This window comes from Cervus elaphus, chromosome 30 (assembly GCF_910594005.1).
Source record: "Cervus elaphus chromosome 30, mCerEla1.1, whole genome shotgun sequence".
Taxonomy (NCBI): domain Eukaryota; kingdom Metazoa; phylum Chordata; class Mammalia; order Artiodactyla; family Cervidae; genus Cervus; species Cervus elaphus.
In genome coordinates, this window is record NC_057844.1 from 53,598,901 (window position 1) to 53,620,009 (window position 21,109).

The following is a 21,109-nucleotide window of genomic DNA, read 5'->3' on the forward strand; positions in this document are numbered from 1 at the left end:
TATACACAGGAAGGCTAGACCTCCAGCTAGCTAATCAGTAATGCTTAGAGTTTTCTCATCGTTAAAAATACTTAATGTACATGTATAATAACTAGCTACAGCTATATCCTTCAGACTAAAAAATTGTGTTTTCCTGTACAGCTTTTCATCACCCTGGTCACTGGATTAAAGATACTTTAATTTTCATGTGCTATTGCCCATATATATATATATATTTTTCCCCCCCTCAGGAGGCTCATAAATAGGACAAGCTAGGAGGATAACTTTTGAGGTGAGGTATGGATGTGACACAGAGCCTGGTTCATTACTGTATATATGTGGGTCCCATCCCACTCTTCCCCTCTTTTTCTGCTGTTTAGGAAGTTGATACAGAATGTAAAATAGAACCATTTAACAGCATAACAGCATGATTAGGGAAAATTTTCTACAAATGGCATTGTCTAATTTGATAAACATATTACTTAATTTTAACCCTTGTGTGAATTTAGAGGAAAGGCAGGCAGGTGTTGAAAAAATTAAACAGTAGTCCATCTGAGAGAGAAGTGGAGATTCTTCTTTGAGCCAGTCTGAGAACTGTAACTCAGGAGACAGTCTTTCAGAAAGTTCTGATTGATGTTAAAAGTAAAAGCACAAATATGTAAGTTTTTGAGACAAAAAGTTATATATCAAAGTAACTGGGTTGGGAAGATCCCCTGGAGGAGGAGGAAATGGCAACCCACTCTGGTATTCTTGTCTGGAAGATCACATGGACAGAGGAGCCTGGCAGGCTACAGTCCAAGGGATCTTCAGAGAGTCGGACATGACTTAGTGACCAAACAACATATTGACACTTTACATAGTCCAACAAGGTAAGTAGTGGGGTCAGTGTGACTCCTTATAGACCCGAGAAGGCAGTATTATCTCCTGAGTAGTTACCTTGCTGGCACCAGATGGAGATTGCTTTTTTGGGGGTGAGCAGGCATTCCTGTGTCTTCTAAGGAGATCCAGTCTAGTCAATAGTGAGTGCACAGTGCACCCTAAAAGGGAAGGGATGGTGACTCAAAGCAGCAGAAAAAGGTTTATGCTAAAATTTTTCTTGTCCTGCCTTAAAAATAAGTTTGTTTTATCACATTGTAGGTTAATCTGTGGAGACACCAAAGATACATAAAAAATTACAGTGTTACAGTTAAAGTGAGTTGGAAGTTCTGTGCCACAGTGGAGAGAGACTGTTGACTGAATTACTGGGTTTTACTGTTGACACAGAGCAACTGTTCAGTGTATACTATAATTTTGTAAGAATGAAACTGAAGGTGTTAGTAGGGTGGTTGAAATTAATTGGTGTCTTGTATAAGTTCCAAAACTTTATTTCTGAGATCATATGTAAAAGTGTCTGTAGTAACTCTTTTTATTGTAGTTATGTGAATATGTTTTGATAGGTTGAAGAAGAGAGTTGGTCATTCTGGAGAACATATTTGCATATTCAATATGTTAGGGGTATTTCCTGAGAGGAATTAGGGCAGAGCTGTTTGTCATGTAGGGTTTTCTTTTTAGTACAGTTCATCTCCATTTGCAGTATTAATAGTAGATATGGAATAATGGTTTCCCCCCCTTTTTTTTTTTTTTGGAACTTCACTATTATTTGTTTAGTAATACTAATTTCTACATGTACTAAATATACTCATAGAGGCTAAATTACTAAATATAGGCTATTTCTAAGTATATATCTGTACTTTGACTTGACTTGTTCATCTGACAGTTTTGCTCTTAAAATGTGGTCAAAGGTGACCAAAAGCATTGGGAGCCCTCCTGAGTGCCTTGTAATGGGAAACATAGAATATGCTTTATGACCCTAGAGCAAAGTGTTGCTAGTCAAGAGGTTGCTCATTTAGTGCCTACTTAGAAGAGCCCTGCGAGTAAATAAATGTTAAAGCTCATACAGAGTTGACTTTGTGCTTATTTGAACTCACTTTCTGTGAGTGAATTTTGTTACATAAATTTTGAGGCTGTTGACTGAAGAAAAACATACAACCTAAAAATTTCAAGTTACGTTTTATTTGGGGACCTTACTGAGGACTGTATCCCAGGAGACAACCTCTCAGGTAGGTCTGAGGAACTGTTCCTAAGAGGTGAGGGAGAAGCCAGGATTCGTAGGAGTTTTTTTCTGGGGGAGGGCCAGGGGAGTAGTAGAACATGAGAAGAATACTGTTAATCACACAAATAGATGTCTGAAGTTAATGATTTTAGTCCTTTTCTATGTGTGCACATGTGCTTGGTTGCTCATTTGTGGCTGACTCTTTGTGATTGCACGGACTGTAACCTGCCAGGCTCTTTTGTCCATGGGATTTTCGAGGCAGAAATACTGGAGTGGGTTGCTATTTCTTCCTCCAGGGGGTCTTCCTGACCCAGGGATCGAACCAGTCCCTCCTGTGTCTCCTGCATTGGCAGGTGGATTCTTTACCACTGTGCCACCTGGGAAGCCCTTTGTGCAGAAGATGTTATTAAAGTCTGGGCTTATTGAAATTATTCTTCACATGTGCTTTTTAGCTACCTAGGGCCTGTATCCTCTCACCATCCTGAGTTCCTCTCAGGGTACAGTGAATGTGGTTGGCGGTGTTGGTTGGTAGCTTGATGGTGGGCAGCCTTCACTGTTTGCTGGAATGACAAGCAACGTTTTTCCACAATGTTAAGAAAAAAGTTGTCTTCTTGAGATGATTTTATGTTGATTTGTTTTGTTAAAAATTATAATACATTTATGAATTTACAAAACGGTTTTGCTAGTGTAATCTCTTACCCCAAGACACATCCAAACAGCAGTGAAGTAAGTTGACCTCCTGTTTTACTTCACATATTTAAAAAAATTCTCTAGTGACTACTTATTAGACTGAAGCACTGCATAATTTCTGTTTTTGAGTTTATAAAATAAAGTATATTAAATAAAAGAGAAGAAGGGTAGAACTAGTATTTGTTAAATGCCTTTTGTGTGTTTGGCATTATGCTAGATGATTTTCAATTATTATTTTACAGTTCTGTGAGGATTTTGGTTTCATTTAGAATTTACATGTGGAGTCACTAAGGTACAGAGAAAGTAAGTTTAGTGAAGCTTATGGAAAGTGGAGTAATAATTTTCATGTTCTAAAATTAAAAATGCATTATATCACAGCATGCAGATTTGTTCTCTTGACAAGCTTTTTTTTTTTTTTTTTTTTAACTAAAAAGTAGGAGGTGTGCAGCCACATTGCTTGGATTTGATTCATGGCTTGGCCTTCCTACTTATTGTAATGTTTGGCAAATTATTCTAAGTCTCTACATGTCCAGGGTTGTTTTGGTTTGGGTTTTTTTTTTCCTTTTTTCTTTTAGCCTGTGAAATGGGGATAATAGTCTAACAGTCTCTTGTTTGTTGTGAGGATTAAATGAGTTAAACCATAAAGATCTCAGTATATTATCTAGTGTTTATTGAACTTTCAATAAATTGGTTGTAATGAAGAACATTTTCCAGAGTTTTATATGCACAGTGACTTATTTTGCTTTATAAGTAATTTTGCTTTATAAGTAATTCTTTTGGTACTTAGGAAAACCTCAGAGTATTCCACATTATTAGAATGTTTATAAATTGTTACTCTATTTCATTAATTCGTTTTACATAAGATACTAATATAATAGATATGGTGTTGTGGTTGTATTAGTTTTACTTTTCTTTGCTCTACACAGTGATTAATACATGGTAGACAATATGTATTGCAGGATTGAGTGAACTTGAATCTGTTATCATTACCTTTTTTCTCTATAAATTCCTAAAAATTTGAACTTTATTCTTATTATAAATTATAAAAATTCTAAACTTAATGACTATGTCCCTCAAAAATTTTATTCATCTTTTTAAATGCTATTTTAGCTTGTTTTTAGCTAAAAAAAAAAAAAAAGAAAGAAAATGATTCTTTGCCTGAAATAATCTTTAAAAATTAAAAAAAAATGTGATTCACATTAATGTTTTCATTTTCATTTGTTCTCTCAGCTTCACAATGAAGAGGATAATTCAGAATCATCTGCTGTAGAGCATCCGTCTACTTCAAACCCAACACCACACACCGTGCAGGCCGCTCCTTCAGCATCTGGACATGAGACTGACTCTTCTCCTCCCCCTTACAGTAGTATTACTGTGGAAGTACCTACAACTTCAGGTATTGTTGCTCTTAGTATGGAACTACTAGTAATGTTTTTAAGAACTCAGTTTTTTTTTTTTAACCAGTATGGTTTTGTATAATTATCAAGTCTGTTAATGGGCTTCTCTAGTTTTATGATTTTTTAAAACAAATTTTTCTAAAGATAGTTTATAAAATAATTTGCTCTGTGCCTTATGTATCTCACTGTTTTAAAAATCAGTTTAAAAATGCAGCTTGTCAAGCTTTCTTAGGCTTGCTAGAATCCATTTCCAGTGGACTAACCTATATAACTTTTGGAAGAAATACACTTACCTATAGATTCGCGCACACATATAATGCCTACAGATGTGCATGCATAAACATACCCATACATGTGTGAGTTTACTTGTATAGTCATAAAACCAGGTATTATTCATGATGAATGTGAGTGGGAATGTGGTGAGCATATGTGAATGGACGTGAAGGGTGTACATAGTGTTCCCCCCTGCACATGGTAATATTTCTTGACTACAAGGCAGTGATTCCTGCTTGTTACTGTTCATCTCATTCTTTCAGGTCATTCTCAAGAATACTCTCGTCTGTTTCTCTGGCCACAATTTATATTTTTCCAGTAATGTTAAGTTAATCATTCTGTGATGGAAGATGCTAAGAGTGAAAGTCCCTTTGCTAAATGTCCCTTTGTGGTGGCTACTATTTGTTTAACAGACTACCTCAAACCTGATGGAGTAAGATAACAATCATTATTATCAATTCTCAGAATTTGGAGGGTGAACTTGGCTCCATGATGAAGTTCTCCATAATGATAACAATCATTATTATCAATTCTTAGAATTTGGAGGATGAACTTGGCTCCATGATGAGGGTCTCCCGTGATTGTTGTCTGATGGAGGCAATTGCAGGCTTCTGTATTCACACATTTACTGGTTGAGGCAGGCTTCAACTGGGGCCTCAGCTGAGGCTGTTGGCCAGAACAGCTATTGGTGGCCTCCTCTTGTGGCCTGGGCTCCTCTCTGAATGCAGGCTGGCTTCTAAGAACAAGTGTTCTGAGAGAAAGCCAGATGGAACTGGTTACATTGCCTCAAAAGTCACAGTGCAGGTGGTTATAAGTGAGTCAGTTCAGTCTCTCTTAGGATTATTGAAGAATTAGTCTCCACCTCTTCACGGGAAGTGTTTCAAAGAGTAGACTGTGGTTTAAAACCGCCACAGCTGTATATAGCCTCTTCCTCTGCCACCAGGCTTGCTGCTTTGACAGTCTTCCCAATTTCAGTAAATGGCTCCAGCAGGCCAGAAACCAGGGAGTCAGCTTTTTGGTCTTATTATAAAATCATGTGGTTTTTCTCCTTCAGTTTTTGTTGTCATGAAATATTTTATTAGCATATTTCTTCTTGAAGCTAATCCATCCCTATATTCTTGGACTTTTTGCCATCATGTTCCAGTCTTTCCTGGATTTGAATCCATTACTATTTTAGTGTTTTTTGCAGCTTTTTTCAGGTGATCTGTAACTTTATGTACTGTCTTTTTGGTTTGGAAAAAGCAAACTTTTGGAAAGCAAGGTTGAAAGCAAAATTCTATGAAAACAACATAAAATGAATTGAGAAGCTTCTCAGTTTTCTATGATGTATAGTAGTTTTGATAATGTAACATGATATTTTTAAAGGTTAGGTGAATTTCAACTGTGAAACAAGTGAAGCCTAGTCTAGATTTTCAGTTATTTTCACCATCTCCTTTGTGATTCCTGGTCTTTTAAATTTTTTCACCTGTACTTAAAGGGCATGCCTGACTAATTGAGAGTAAGACCTGAGTAATCCTAGAATTTTGGGTCTCTGCTTAATGAAAGCTATTATACTATTTTTCTTTAGTTTTTTGGTCAATGTTATATTTTAGGTGTGGACAGTGCCTGTTTTCTGTGGAGATTATGTTCTTCAGTAGGTCACTTTATGACTGTTTTTATAGATCTGAGTAACATCAGTTATAACAGGTAACATTTGTATATAATGCTTCACTTTTTAGAGTCCTCTTGAATACTGTTCTATTTTATCCCATAATAGCAAGTAATAGTGTTGCTGGGTCAGCTTCGTAGATAAGAAAGGAGAACTTCATAGGACTTAAGTGATGTGCTTCAGGTTACACAACTTCCAAGAAGGAGGACTAGGATTGGAACTCCCCAGACTTCACATTCTGTGGTTGGGAACCAACCTCTGCCTTAAAGGGGAGAAGAAAAGGAAGTAAAATTGACAAGTGAAAATAAAAGATGCTTCTTCCCAACTTTTACCTGTTACTGGCATAGGTATTGTTTCTATCTTGGGTGTTAAAACTTTTTAAAAACTTCCATATTTTTTTTTAAATTGGAGAATAATTGCTTTACAGTGTTACATATCTAGTTTTAAGGTAAAGGATCTCATTACCTTGGATAATATATGCCAGTGTTCCAGGTTTTTAAATAAATATTTATTTACCTTATTTTTGACTGTGCCGAGTCTTCGTTGCTGTGTGGGGGTTTTCTCTAGCTGCAGTGAGCAGGGGCCACTCTTCCGTGCGGGGTGTGGGCTCCTTGTCATCGTGTACCCTCTCGTGGCAGAGATCAGGCCCTAGGGTGCTGGGACTTCAGGAGTTGTGGTACCCAGGCTTAGTTGGCCCGAGGCATGTCGGGTCTTTCTGAACCAGGGATTGAGCTTGTGTCCTCTGCAGAGCAAAGTGGATTCCTTTTTTTTTTTTTTTTTTTTTTTTAAGCAAAGTGGGTTCCTAACCACTAGGCCACCAGGGAAGCCACCATTATTTCAGTTTTAAAAGTTCATACTTTTAATGTTATTGCCTTAAACTTCATAATCATTGTTTTTACTGAAATTCTGCTTCTACTTTAATCTTCAGAACTAAAGAAATCTATTTACTTGACTGTGTGCAGTGTTTTTACATCCTAATAATAAGTCTTTTCTAAGAATTTGTGACTCTTGTGCCTTTTGTTGGATAACATTCAGTATTACGCTGCTGCTCACCACTTCCTGTTATTAAGTTAAAAATTGCCTAACTCCAGACCCTTAGCTCTTACTGATATCATTATAAATACTTATTTTTGAAACCTATAGACATTAAAATGCAATAGGAAAATTTTTGCTTGAGTGTAGTGTGTTTTCATGTTGAAAATGCAAGAAAGTCTGATAAAGATAGGTAAGTTATAAACAATATAGAAAGTGTGAAAATGCTGTCATTATGATAGAGGAAATCACAGAAGTAGTGTAAAACACTGTGGTATGTACTACTTTTAGAATCTACGTGTTATTTACGTCAGTAATTCTAGCACATCTTAGTCGACTGATTGACCTATGTGTATGATTTTACTTATACGAAAGTTGGCAATAAATGTTGCAGCTTTAAAAAAATTATTTTATTGTAATGTACTTCTGGAGATCATATTTCAAAAATAGCTTAAAAACTGGGGAGGGAGAACTCTTCCAAAAAAAGAAAACCTAAAGAGCTAGGTAGGTGCAGGGAAAATGCAAGAAGGGATAAGAGTGAAAAAGAGTTAAAAAGCATCAATCTTTTAGCCAAGAGAAATACTGAGTTTGCTTAGGAGTTGCTAAAATTGACCCATATAGAAAAATTAATGTCATATATTAGCGGAACAAAGTCTTTGGGGTCCAGAAATTCCTGGGTTCTGCCACTTCTTGATTATGTGACCCTGGGCAAATCACCTAAGTTTTCTGAACCTCAGAGTTGCTGAGGTTAATGTATTTAGAAGTGGTATAGGAGGTGGATAGTGCTATTTCAATGTTTTTTTTTTCTTTTTTTAACTATTATTCCTGCTGTTTTTCCTCTTTTTGACTGTGAGATTATGGGCAGATAAATTCTCTGAGCACAGCAAGTGGGCACACAGAACGTGTTCACATGTGGTGAGTTTCTTACCTCATTTGTGTTGCACACATTTTCAGAGTCTCCTTCTTGATGCTCTTGTTTTGTGTATCAGTCTCTGGATGATATTTATCAGTCTTTTCTCAATAAATACAGGACTCCCAAGAATATGATGTAGTAATAATTTATATGTTATACAGCTTATAACATAGGACTACAGATAGCAGTGATCATCCTCAGTGGCATTCTGTAACTTGTTAAATTGTATTATGGCTATAAAAATGTCATTAGTTTGTTTTAATAGTTACCTTTTTTTTTTAAACCCTTTTCTTCAGATACAGAAGTTTACAGTGAGTTTTATCCTGTGCCGCCTCCTTACAGTGTTGCTACCTCTCTTCCCACGTACGATGAAGCTGAGAAGGCCAAAGCTGCTGCGATGGCAGCTGCAGCAGCAGAAACATCTCAAAGAGTAAGACAGTGTTATCGTTTCCTTTGAGAATAATATCTAAGATAGTTCTCTCTACATGCATTTATTTTTATTTTTCGTATTTTCTGTACTGCTGCTCATTTGTGTCATTGTGTTTTGGCACTCTCTGAGTGACATACACGTTCTGCATTCCTTGACCTCCCTCATTTCTGTTTCTGTTGGTCTTTTCCTGCACCCTGTCTCAGATTGTGGTCATCTTGGTGTTCTCGTTACCAATAATGTATCATTTTCTAAACTTGATTTCAGGCATCTCATGCACTAAGACTCATCCCTCCCACCCTTCCCCTTGCCATCCCTCTGACTTCCTCATTCAAGTTACCCCCACCCCGTTGACTTCTTCACTGTTAATGAAGTGTCTTTAGTGTCTTTACTTCCTTTCTTATGTAGTTTAGATTCTGTGGTCCATAACTATAATTATAAATTATTATTTTCTATTCATTCAGCCAGTCCAGTGACTCTATGAGTGAACTCACAGTAGGTTAAAACACTCACAGGCAAGTCTGGATCTGTCTCTTGTGGACTTACTGCTCCTTTCTCCTGGGTCCTGGTGAGCACAAGGTTTTGTTTGAGCCCTCCAAGTATTTCTGGCAGGTATGGGGTTTGATTCTAAATGTGATTTTGCCCCTCCTACCATCTTGCTGGGGCTTCTCCTTACCCTTTGACATGGGATATCTCTTTTTGGTGTCTGAGGAGGCCTTACAAATGGTTGCCTAAGGAGCCCTTACAAATAGCTCAGAAAAGAAGAGACGCTAAAGACAAAGGAGAAAAGGAAATATATACCCATTTGAATGCAGAGTTCCAAAGAATAGCAAGGAGAAATAAGAAAGCCTTCCTCAGCAATCAATGCAAAGAAATAGAGGAAAACAATAGAAAGGGAAAGACCAGAGATCTCTTCAAGAAAATTAGAGATACCAAGGGGATATTTCTTGCAAAAATGGGCACAATAAAGGACAGAAATGGTGTAGACCTAACAGAAGCAGAAGATATTAAGAAGAGGTGGCAAGAATACACAGAAGAACTAAACAAAAAAGGTCTTCATGACCCAGATAACCACGATGGTGTGATAACTCACCTAGAGCCAGACATCCTGAAATGCAAAGTCAAGTGGGCCTCAGGAAGCATCACTACGAACAAAGCTAATGGAGGTGATGGAATTCCAGTTGAGCTATTTCAAATCCTAAAAGATGGTGCTGTGAAAGTGCTGCACTCAATATGCCAGCAAATTTGGAGAACTCAGCAGTGTCCACAGGACTGGAAAAGGTCAGTTTTCATTCCAATCCCAAAGAAAGGCAATGCCAAAGAATGTTCAAACTGCTGCACAATTGCACTCATCTCACACGCTAGCAAAGTAATGCTCAAAATTCTCCAAGCCAGGCTACAAGAGTACATGAACCATAAACTTGCAGATTTTCAAACTGGATTTAGAAAAGGCAGAGGAACCAGAGATCAAATTGCCAACATCCGTTGGATCATAGAAAAAACAAGAGAGTTCCAGAAAAACATCTACTTCTGCTTTATTGACAATGCCAAAGCCTTTGACTGTGTGGATCACAACAGACTCTGGAAAATTCTGAAAGAGATGAGAATACCAGATCACTTGACCTGCCTCCTGAGAAATGTGTATGCAGGTCAAGAAGCAACAGTTAGAACTGGACATGGAACAACAGACTGGTTCCAAATCAGGAAAGGAGTATGTCAAGGCTGTATGTTGTCACCCTGCTTATTTAACTTATATGCAGAGTACATCATGAGAAATGTCTGGCTGGATGAAGCACAAGCTGGAATTAAGAGTTCTGGGAGAAATATCAATAACCTCAGATATGCAGATGACACCACCCTTATGGCAGAAGATGAATAAGAAGTAAAGAGCCTCTTGATGAAAGAGAAAGAGGAGAATGAAAAAGTTGGCTTAAAACTCAACATTCAGAAAACTAAGATCATGGCATCCGGTCCCATTACTTCATGGCAAATAGATGGGGAAACAATGGAAACAGAGGCTTTATTTTTTTGGGCTCCAAAATCACTGCAGATGGTGACTGCAGCCATGAAATTAAAAGACACTTGCTCCCTGGAAGAAAAGCTATGATAAACCTAGACAGCATATTAAAGAACAGAGACATCACTTTGCCGACAAAAGTCTGTTTAGTCAAAGCTATGGTTTTTCCAGTAGTCATTTACAGATGTGAGAGTTGGACCATAAAGAAAGCTTGAGGGCCGAAGAATTGATGCTTTCAAACTGTGGTGCTAGAGAAGACGCTCGAGAGTCCCTTGGACTGCAAGGAGATCCAACCAGTATCCAACCAGTCAATCCTAAAGGAGATCAGTCCTAAATATTTATTGGAAGGACTGATGCTAAAGCTGAAACTACGGTACTTTGGCTACCTGATGTGAAGAACTGACTCATTTGAAAAGACCCTGATGCTGGGAAAGATTGAAGACAGGAGGAGGAGGGGACGATAGAGGATGAGATGGTTGGATGGCATCACCGACTCAATGGGCATGAGTTTGAGTAAGCTCCGGGAGTTGGTGATGGACCAGGGAAGCTTGGTGTGCTGCAGTCCATGGGGTCGAAAAGAGTTAGACACAACTTAGCAATTGAACTGAATTGAACTGAACTGAGGTTAAAACACAAAGAAAGAATTTACCAGGCCTACAAACTTACGTTTGTCAATTCACTTCTGTTTTTGGTCAATTCACTTCTTTTTTTTCTGTCCTTTGAATACATGCCACCCCAGAATTTGGGAATGATGGTCAAAGATTCCACCGCCTGTTCTCCCCCATCTTCCCTGTCTTAGTAATCAAGTCAGTGATAGATGCCTATGTTATTTCCTGTTCTGGTAAAGGAGTGGCTATCTCGGTAATAGGGAGTGAGATGTATGTATGCTGTTATTCTTCAGTCATGTGAAAAGCGGGGAATTACTTACATTTTACCATGGCTGCAAGCAGGACTAGAGTTTGTTACCTTTTTTTCTTGCCTTAGACTTTAGAGGTGTCATTTCAAATTTTTGATTCATCCCCATTTTGTTCAGGAAAAGAACACAAAATATCGTGTCATGGAGGAAAGCTCGAATGAGGTGAGGGGCCAAGGTGGGGAGGAACGTGTTTGTATATATTCTCACCCTGCCACCAACAGGCCAGCTCCCAATGAGTAGATTGTCTGATGGTTGAGTGGTTGGGTTTCTTTCATCAGCCAAAACCACCTCCACACCTTCTCCCACTCCCGTCCTCCAGCACACACAAAGTTAAACATCATCATAAGTAGTTTTGGACACATAAGTAAAGATAGTAAACCACAAATTTATTATTGATGCATTTTCCGTCTGAGAGTTAAGTAAGTTTTTGTGAAGACTGTGGCATAAATATAGCTCAGTCAGTAAGGATTTTTGATGTTGGGAGGAGAGAATTACAGAGCAGGAGGACAGATCAGTAAGGTGTGGAGTTTTTATCAGGCATGTGTGTTTATGTACATGTTTGTATATACATGCACACACTCTCTTGGTGACTTGGGGACAGTGGCTCCTTTTCTCAGGGAATGTCTCCCTGGGGACTTTGGGAATGGTAAAGGTCTTTAGGGCTTTGCTGGTGGCTCAGATGGTAAAGAATCTGCCTGCAGTGCAGGAAACCCAGGTTCGATCTCTGGGTCGGGAAGATCCCCTAGAGAAAGGAATGGGTACCCACTCCAGTAAAGGATGTTAAGGACCTAATGTCTTCTGTTGCCCTAACTTCCACTCTATTGGATCAAAACTAAAGAGAAAGTAGGAATCATTAAGTCTTCTTCTCTGTGTCTTGAGATAGAAGCGATTTTACCTTTTGGAGAGAAAACTGAAGTGTTACTGTTAGAACCCCTCACTGTCGTCATTTCCAGTGTCTTGTTTTAGAAAGTAATGTGTTTCTCTGCCTGAATTGGAATATGCCTATAAAGAAAAGTTTTCTGTTTGTTTCTGAGACCATTTTAACTCTAGCTTATGAAGATTGTGGAAAATTTTATGGAAAGTAGAAACAGAGTTGTGCAAAGAAACTAACTTTGACCCTTATAAAAAATCTTTCAAATTTGTCTGTTTCTATCCCCCTGCTCCAGCACCCTTTTTCTGCAGATTATCGAGTATGAGTTTCTATACTTGATTCAGATAAAAAAACTGGTCTGATTAGCACTTGAGTACTTTCAGTTGTAAATAAATCTCAACTGGATTAACTGAAAATTTATTTCTTAAACTCAGTTTCATTGGGGGAATATAGGTAGTCAGGACACTTGGAAACAATACTTTTTCCTACTGTTTCTTATTTTTATTGTGTAGGGTTGCAGGTATGATTATGTGATGACTCAGTAGATTTACTGAAATGCATTACCCATTTTTAATATTTCTATGAAAAATAGAAAGAACTAAAGAGCCTCTGGATGAAAGTGAAAGAGGAGAGTGAAACAGTTGGCTTAAAGCTCAACATTCAGAAAACCAAGATCATAGCATCCAGTTCATCACTTCATGGCAAATAGATGGGGAAACAGTGGAAAAAGTGGCTGACTTTATTTTTCTGTGCTCCAAAATCACTGCAGATGGTGATTGCAGCCATGAAATTAAAAGACGCTTACTCCTTGGAAGGAAAGTTATGACCAACCTAGACAGCATATTAAAAAGCAGAGACATTACTTTGTCAACAAAGGTCCATCTAGTCAAGGCTATGGTTTTTCCAGTGGTCATGTACAGATATGAGAGCTGGACTGTAAAGAAAGTTGAGCACTGAAGAATTGATACTTTTGAACTGTGGTGTTGGAGAAGACTCTCGAGAGTCCCTTGGACTGCAAGGAGATCCAACCAGTCCATCCTACAGGAGATCAGTCCTGGGTGTTGAAGGACTGATGTTGAAGCTGAAGCTCCAATACTTTGGCCACCTGATGCGAAGAGTTGACTCCTTTGAAAAGACCCTGATGCTGGGAAAGATTGAGGGCAGGAGAAGGGGACGACAGAGGACGAGATGGTTAGATGGCATCACCGACTCAATGGACATGGGTTTGGGTGGACTCCGGGAGTTTGTGATGGACTGCGAGGCCTGGTGTGCTGCTGTTCATGGGGTTCCAAAGAGTTGGACACGACTGAACGACTGAACTGAACTGAACTGATGAAAAATATTTGAATTTCACATAATTCACTGTATAAAACTTTTAAACATGGCTTGCCACTTTGTCTCATCTTATAAGCATCTAGTGGATAGGATTCATTTTTTTGTACGTTGTTTAAAATTGTATGTGAGTACAATTTTGACACAAAAGCTAGCACTTGATAAATTATGCACAACCCCAAGATGATTTCTGATACCTAGCTATTACCTAGCACATCCTTGGTGTTTAATAAATAATAGTTAATTAAGTTAATGAATGCTTTTTTTAAAAATAGCCAGTGTGGGAAATTAGAAAGAAAAAATACTATTGTTGCCCTAAGACAGCTGTTTGTTTTAAATTTTTTCTTAATTTTAGGGCTTCTAAGTCAATGTTTAATGTAATTGAAATTATTGTGTAGCTACCATGTTTTATTTTTTTAAGCATTTTATGTATTTTCTGTTACATTAATGGTTGAGTGAGATTCCATGGAATCAATATACTCTTAATATAGGGGCCATTCCTCTCTAGTGAACAGTTAGAATCTTTTCAAGAGTGTGTTTTCCAGTGTTAATGTTGTAAAGGATATCTTTGTGTATATGTCACCTATCTTTGTAAAAATGATGTCCCTCTGGTAAAATCTCTTGGACTGCTGTTTCTGAAGAATATGAAATATTTATATGCTTGCCATTATATTGACAGTGTTTTTTTGAGCTCCTACTATGCTTTAGTGTTTATTTCTTGAATTAGCTTAAAATGATATAAAAATTTATTAATATGTATTTAATCATTGCTAGTGATTACACTGACCATCAGAAGGTTGCCTTGGATATATGATTGCAGAGTTTAAGGGATCTTTTTGCCTAAATAATGAGTAGTATGGTTTGAAAATCTTTTTCCTTCAGGAAAACAACATAATGTAGTGAAACAGCCATGCTTGGATGGAAAGAACATTGGTATCCTGGGTTCACGTCCTGCCTTGCCCTAGCTAATTATGTGATCTTGGGCAGGGCACTTAGCTTCTCTGAGCTCTGTCTGTACCAACACAAAGTTGAAACAAAACACCCAGGAGAGATTACATGTATGTAACATGGAGATAATATATTTGTAGATCAGGTCATGTCATTTATTAAAAATTCTGTAAGACCTCCTAGTTCACTCAGTAAAACTCAGGGTCCTTTCGTGGACTCTCTGACATTTCTTCCTGTTTGCTTTCAGTGGTTTCAACCATGTCAGCTTCCTTGCTATTTCTGTAACATGCCAGGTCTGATTCTATCTTAGGACCTTGGCATGGGCTTGTCCCTCTGCCTGAAACACTCTTCTATGAGATATCTGTATAGCCACCGTACCTGCCTCTCCTTTAAGTCTTTGCTCGGTGTTGCCTTAATGAGGCCTGTGCAGCCTCCATCTTTAAAACAGTAACCCTTACTTAACATTCTAAACATCCTTTCCCTTTTTTTTTTTTTTGTAGAACATTTATACCGTTTAATAATTTTATAAGTAACTTATTTATTATATCTTTATTTGTTGTCTGGTTCCCCTCACTGGGATTTAGGCTTCAGAAAGACAGACATCTTGATTTTATGTACGTTCATGTATCCCAAGTACCAGGAAGTGAAGTCTTGTGTAGAAAGGGTGTTCTGTCAACAAAAATATTCAACGTTTGTTGAATATTAGAGGCAATTAGTGATAACAGACTTTATGTACTTTCAGAGAACTTTCTCAGCATTTATAAGCAACTACATTAATGTGTTTCTATAATTTTTGTACACAAAAGCATTGTACTGTACAAATGACTTTCACTTAATATATTTTGGAAATTGTCATTTATTTTTAAATATTTGCTGTTTGAATTTAATTGCTTTTGATACACAATAATTTATTTCATTGGTCTCAGAATTATCAGTGGTCTGAGATTTTACCCTACTTGCAAGCTGCCTGATTGGCTTGTCACAGTTTTGTGGATGCTCACAGAAGACATCAGACAGAAACTTTATTATTCACAGCAGCAGTAATAGTGGTCAGAGTATTATCATTTGCTCATGCCAGTTTCAAGCCCCACAGGGCAGCTCAAACAAGGCCAAGCGATGCCTCTACTTGCAATGTGAAACCCTGAGTTTAGGCGAACCCAATATTTTCTAATGGTCAATAAGCACACCTACATCCCTGCTCTGGTGAAAGTCAAGTCAGTCATGTCTGACTCTTTGTGACCCCATGGACTGTATAGCCCAGGAATTCTCCAGGCCAGAATACTGGAGTTGGTAGCCTTTCCCTTCTCCAGGGGATCTTCCCTACCCAGGGATTGAACCCAGGTCTCCTGCATTGCAGGTGAATTCTTTACCTGCTGAGCCACCAGGGAAGCCAAGAATATAGGAGTGGGTAGCCTATCCCTTCTCCAGGGGATCTTTCAGACTCTGGAATGGAACTGGGGTCTCCTGCATTGCATACAGATTCTTTACCAACCGAGCTAGCAGGGAGCCCTCCTCTGGAGGGAGATGCTGCTTGTCTCTCTCAAAGCTGTATACTGTATAAACATCCTTGAAAAGATAGTAGACCAGCAGTGCCTCTACCTGGAAGATGTAGAAACACCAAAGACTCACAGATAGTTGTCTCCTGACAGTAGCCCACTACTGATGGGCATTTATATTGTATCTAATTTTTTATCCTTATTAACATTGCTGCAGTGAATTGTCTTTACTACATCGTTTCTTACAAGTGATTTTCAAGAGCTGGAGTTACTGTGTCAAAGGATGTATACATTTTGATTTTTGATAAATATTGCCAGATTGCCAACCATGGAGTTTATATCAGAGTTCACTGTTGATTATGAAAAATGCTTTCTCACTTTGACACTAAGGTAGCAGTGTCACATCTTTCTTTTGTGATATCATTTTCATTAATACAGTGTTACTCAATTTTTATCTTTTTTGAGTTCTCTTTCAAAGTTACTCTTTTCAAGGGTGCCCATGAAAACTAATAATTACTGACATTTTTTGAGTACTTATTATGTGCCAGACGTTGTACTCATTATCTCATTTTGCTTATACACTACATTGAGGACATTAGACTTTATAATAAATTTTTATCTTTTCACTCAAGGTAATGAAGTTGTAATTAGGTTAGTGAACTATTCTAATGGTGAATTTTTTACAGATTCAAGAGGAAGAGTGTCCACCAAGAGATGACTTCAATGACGCAGACCAGCTCAGAGTGGGTAATGATGGGATTTTCATGCTGGCATTTTTCAGTAAGTAATATTTCATTTCCAGACCTTTTTCTTGCAGATGTTAGTTGTGTGTGTATTTAAAGCAGTGTAGACAGTGAAGAAAGACAAGTATTGTCAGTGTGTCTTACATTATTTAAAATGTAAATTGCTCTTGATCTTGAACTAACTGTGATCTTAAGTTATGATGCAAGTCCTCGAATTTGTTCAACACCTACCAGGTAACTTTATATAGCGGTTATTATGCTAGATGCTTACTGTATAGAGATACATATAAGCATATTGAAAGCTAGATATGTTTTTGTATGTGAAATCGTACATGTCCACTTGGGGCCATAGGAACATGTATAATGAAATGGTAAATTCTGTTTTTGGAGCAAAGAACATCCACTTGAGTGTCATTCAACAGGAGGTAGTCTGGGCAAATGGGACAATGTGATTTGAGAAACAGGAATGTGAGTTTGTCCTATTTGTGGAGAATGGTGAATCACTAGAAGACCAGAAACCTGAGTAATAGTTATTTTAACATTTTGCAACATTCTTAATTTAGCATTGGACTTTATAGATTATGCTTTAAGAAGACTTTGTTATAGTCTTCATTATTTCAATTCCTAACTCAGGGATTGGCACATAGTACACTCAGTAAATAATAATATGACACTCAAGCTGTTTAAATTGCTAAAATAATTCTTAGAAACCCAGTATTCAAGTAAGTAAATTTCTCAGATTATGATAGGGTTAATTTCTGCCCTCAACTAGTTAAGTGATCAAGCTTTCATACTTTCTTTGATAGCATGCTGACTTAATGTATTTCAACTGTATAGTTAATTTTGATAATAAAGCTGAGGAATGTTTTACTTAAAATACTACATTCAACTTTAATAATAGACAGTATAGAAAATACATACTTCCCGAGTTGAGTTACTTCTGAGTCTAAAAATTCAGTTATCTTTTCCTCCATTTTGAAATGGTTTCTTGCTTATTTTCTTTCTTTCATTTCATCTGCTGAAGAATAGAAGTATCAGAAGTGTGTGGGTGGATGTGCAGGCAGTTATATTTTCCTCTTCAGATTTTCTAAATTATATTCAGGTTGGCAATCAGATAATGTATATGCAGTATTTATATCTCATGGTTTTAGTTACAATTCGTCATTAGATATGTTAAGTATGGGACTTCCCTCGTGGGTCAAAAGTTAAAGAATCTGCCTGCAGTGCAGGAGACCTGGGTTTGCTCCCTGGGTTGGGAAGATCCCCTGGAAGGGAATGCCTACCTCACTCCAGTATTCTTGCCTGGAGAATTTCATGGACAGAGGAACCTGGTGGATTACAGTCCATGGGGTTACAAAGAGTTGAACACAACTGAGTGATTAATGCACACATGTTTAGTATGATGAAAAGGAAATTCACACTTTGGCTACAAAATAATTCTTCTTTGTACTATTAGTCTAGTAAACCTTAATTTTTTTCTTAGTTCAACCGGTAACCCTTTATATTAATAACAGGCTTCCCACATATTTTCTTTACAAAAAGAGTAGTGTAAACATTAATTCCTTTCATGGTTGTCTTTTAAGAAATCTTAATTGGTAAAGGAAGAATTTAAATTTATTGTAGTTACTTGTAGTATAAATACCCATTTCTTAGAAATAAAAACATGTTATTTGACACCATCTAATTATTTGACTCGAGCTTAGTTATTATCTTTGCATTTCTGTGTTTCACTTAACTGTGCTATCTTCTTCTCAATCTGTAGTTTTTAGCTCTGAAAGCATTTAACTGATACACCAGTGTTGTAAATGCACAGTAACCTAGGCACTTGGTTGGCCCTGTTTTTGGTCAGTGGTGGTATGTTAATTGAGACGAATATAAATGTTTACATTTAATGTGTTAATGTAAATTATCTGCCTATTATTACATTTTTACTAAATTAAGTTTCTACAATTTATATCTTTATGCTTCCTATTAGAATAGGAATCTTTGTAGACAAATATTGCACTGATATTATAAGAGTAAGATTATATAAATTGTCACCTTCATTTCTTTGGGTAAAGACAATCGATCGGCCCGTGCTTCACATTTATTTGCTTTAGTAAGCATAGATTTATTTGTAGTCACTGCCATCTAGTGGCTGTCTCCAACTATCCAGTAGCTAGTTGAGCATGACTTAGCGACTAAACAGCAACAAGCTATTGTTTAGATTCTGTTCTGCTGTCTATTTCTAACGTCTGGAAATAGATTTTCTTTAACATGGTTTATAATTTAAACATTTCAGATTATATAAGTTGTGCAAATAAAACTGTACTGATTTTCAGTAAGAATATTTCAATTTAAACCTTTTGTTGGTTTAATTTTACTTTCTCTGTTTTCACCATCCACAATTCAGTCTCTTACTACATGTAACCTTAAAGTTTACATGTAAATTTGGTACAATAATTGCTTGCTCATGTTCAGAAAATGTAAAGAAAGAAATGTGTATATCCCCTGATGATGCTTTGCTTCTCGTAATCCTTTGAAGTGTCACCGCAAAATGTCTTATATATGCCTTATCTCCTTGTGTCTGAGCCTACTTTTAACAGATTTTCTCTCAAAAGGAATGAAATAGAAGTCAGTTATACATCCATTAGTTAAAAGCTAGAAATTAAGGTTTGGTTCATTGGATAAGTGACATTCTGTGGAAATTACCTTGAACTCTAGTGCTTCAAAACATAATTGATTCTGCTTAGAAAACTTTTATGAGGTTTATCCATGTGTGAGTTTTCACATCAGCATGCTATCATAATAATCACTTGCATTATTCCCATTTTAGACTTGAGGGAATCATAGTTAAGGAGATACTAGGTTATTTGTAAGTTGGGCTTCCCTGGTGGCTTAGATGGTAAAGAGTCTGCCTGCAGTGCGGGAGACCTGGGTTCAACCACTGGGTCATGAAGATCCCCTGGAGAAGGAAATGGCAACCCTCTCCAGTATCCTTGCCTGGAAAATCCCATGGACGGAGGAGCCTGGCAGGCTACAGCCCATGGGGTCGCAAAGAGTCGCACACGACTGTGCTACTTCACTTTCACTTTCAAGTACGTTTAGAAAGAATTAGAAAGATGTTTTGAAATGTGAATTCTGATTTGTAAGAATTTCTTCCAGTTCCATTCTGCATTCCCACCAGCAGTGAATGAGTGTTCCTATTGCTGTGATCCTCATCAGCATTTGGTACTGAGGGTTTAAAAAATTTTAGAAATCTAATAGTTGTGTGGTGGTATCTAGTTGTGGTCTAATTTGCATTTCCCCAATGATTAGTGATATTGAACATCTTTATTCAGTAAATACTTTCAAGTACCTACCATGGATGAGTCATATAAGCGACAGTTCTTAAAGAGGTTATCTGGGTATAACACATTGATTGCCTTGTTAGGCATCAATGACTTACTTTCTTCATATAAAGCTAGGTTTTTATATAGCTTTGGGCTCAGATATTGTAATTGCATCCAGAAAGAGGAGATATCTAAGAGTTGTAACTGTACCTTAAGAAACTCATAATATTTGTGAAGTATTAAATTTTATTGAATTTGTTCTGTTTATAAGGAAAATAATTTTTTGGTCATTTTGTTGCTTGTAGTTTAGTGGAAATGTCTGAAAATTAATACGTTGTTAGTTTCATGTTTTTCTCAATGTTGATAGTTTAAATAAAGAGAATTGCATGAGGATAAGACAGAAATTTGCCTTTATGCAGTTCAGAATCAAGTATAGTGAAATTGATTATTCTTTGGGAATTTACTGTATTTGAAATGTGCATTTATATATAATGACGATTTTTCTGTGATAGAATTAATAAGTGCTTAATGTTAGTATTATATTGGTGTTCATTCATTTGTAATATTCACTTGTTTGTTTTCAGAGCAAGTATCAAATTGTTTAAAATTTAAACATTTAAAAAAAATAAAATTTGAACATTTTAAACTTTTCATTTTGAAATAATTTTAAATTTAGGAAGAAAAACGCAGAAACAGTACAATTGGAATATAGCTTTCATCCAACTTTTCCAAGTGTTAACATACATAACTTTAGTCTAGTAATCAACATTGGGAAGTTAAATTAGCATCATGAAATAACACTGACTAGCTTGTAGACCTTTTTCAGATTTTCCCAGCTGTGCCACTGATGTCTTTTTCTTGGTCTAGCATCTGTTTTGGGATTACACATTGTATTAGCCTCTGTGTTTCCACCATCTGCCTCAATCCAAAACAGTTTTTTCAGTCTGTCTTTGTTTTGTAACAACTTTGATTCTTCTGTAGAGTCCTGGTCTGTTATTTTGTAGAATGTCTTTCAATTTGGATT

The 21,109-nt window shown here is 37.0% G+C and overlaps 1 protein-coding gene across 1 annotated transcript in view; it reads left to right on the forward strand.

Moving 5' to 3' along the window:
- Positions 1–21,109, forward strand: part of NDFIP2 (Nedd4 family interacting protein 2) — a 78,637-nt gene that overhangs the window by 31,184 nt on the left and 26,344 nt on the right. The window contains exons 2-4 of the mRNA XM_043892004.1: positions 3,992–4,157; positions 8,321–8,454; positions 16,718–16,811. Of these exons, the coding sequence (XP_043747939.1) occupies positions 3,992–4,157; positions 8,321–8,454; positions 16,718–16,811 (394 nt within the window). The remainder of the gene's footprint in view (positions 1–3,991; positions 4,158–8,320; positions 8,455–16,717; positions 16,812–21,109) is intronic.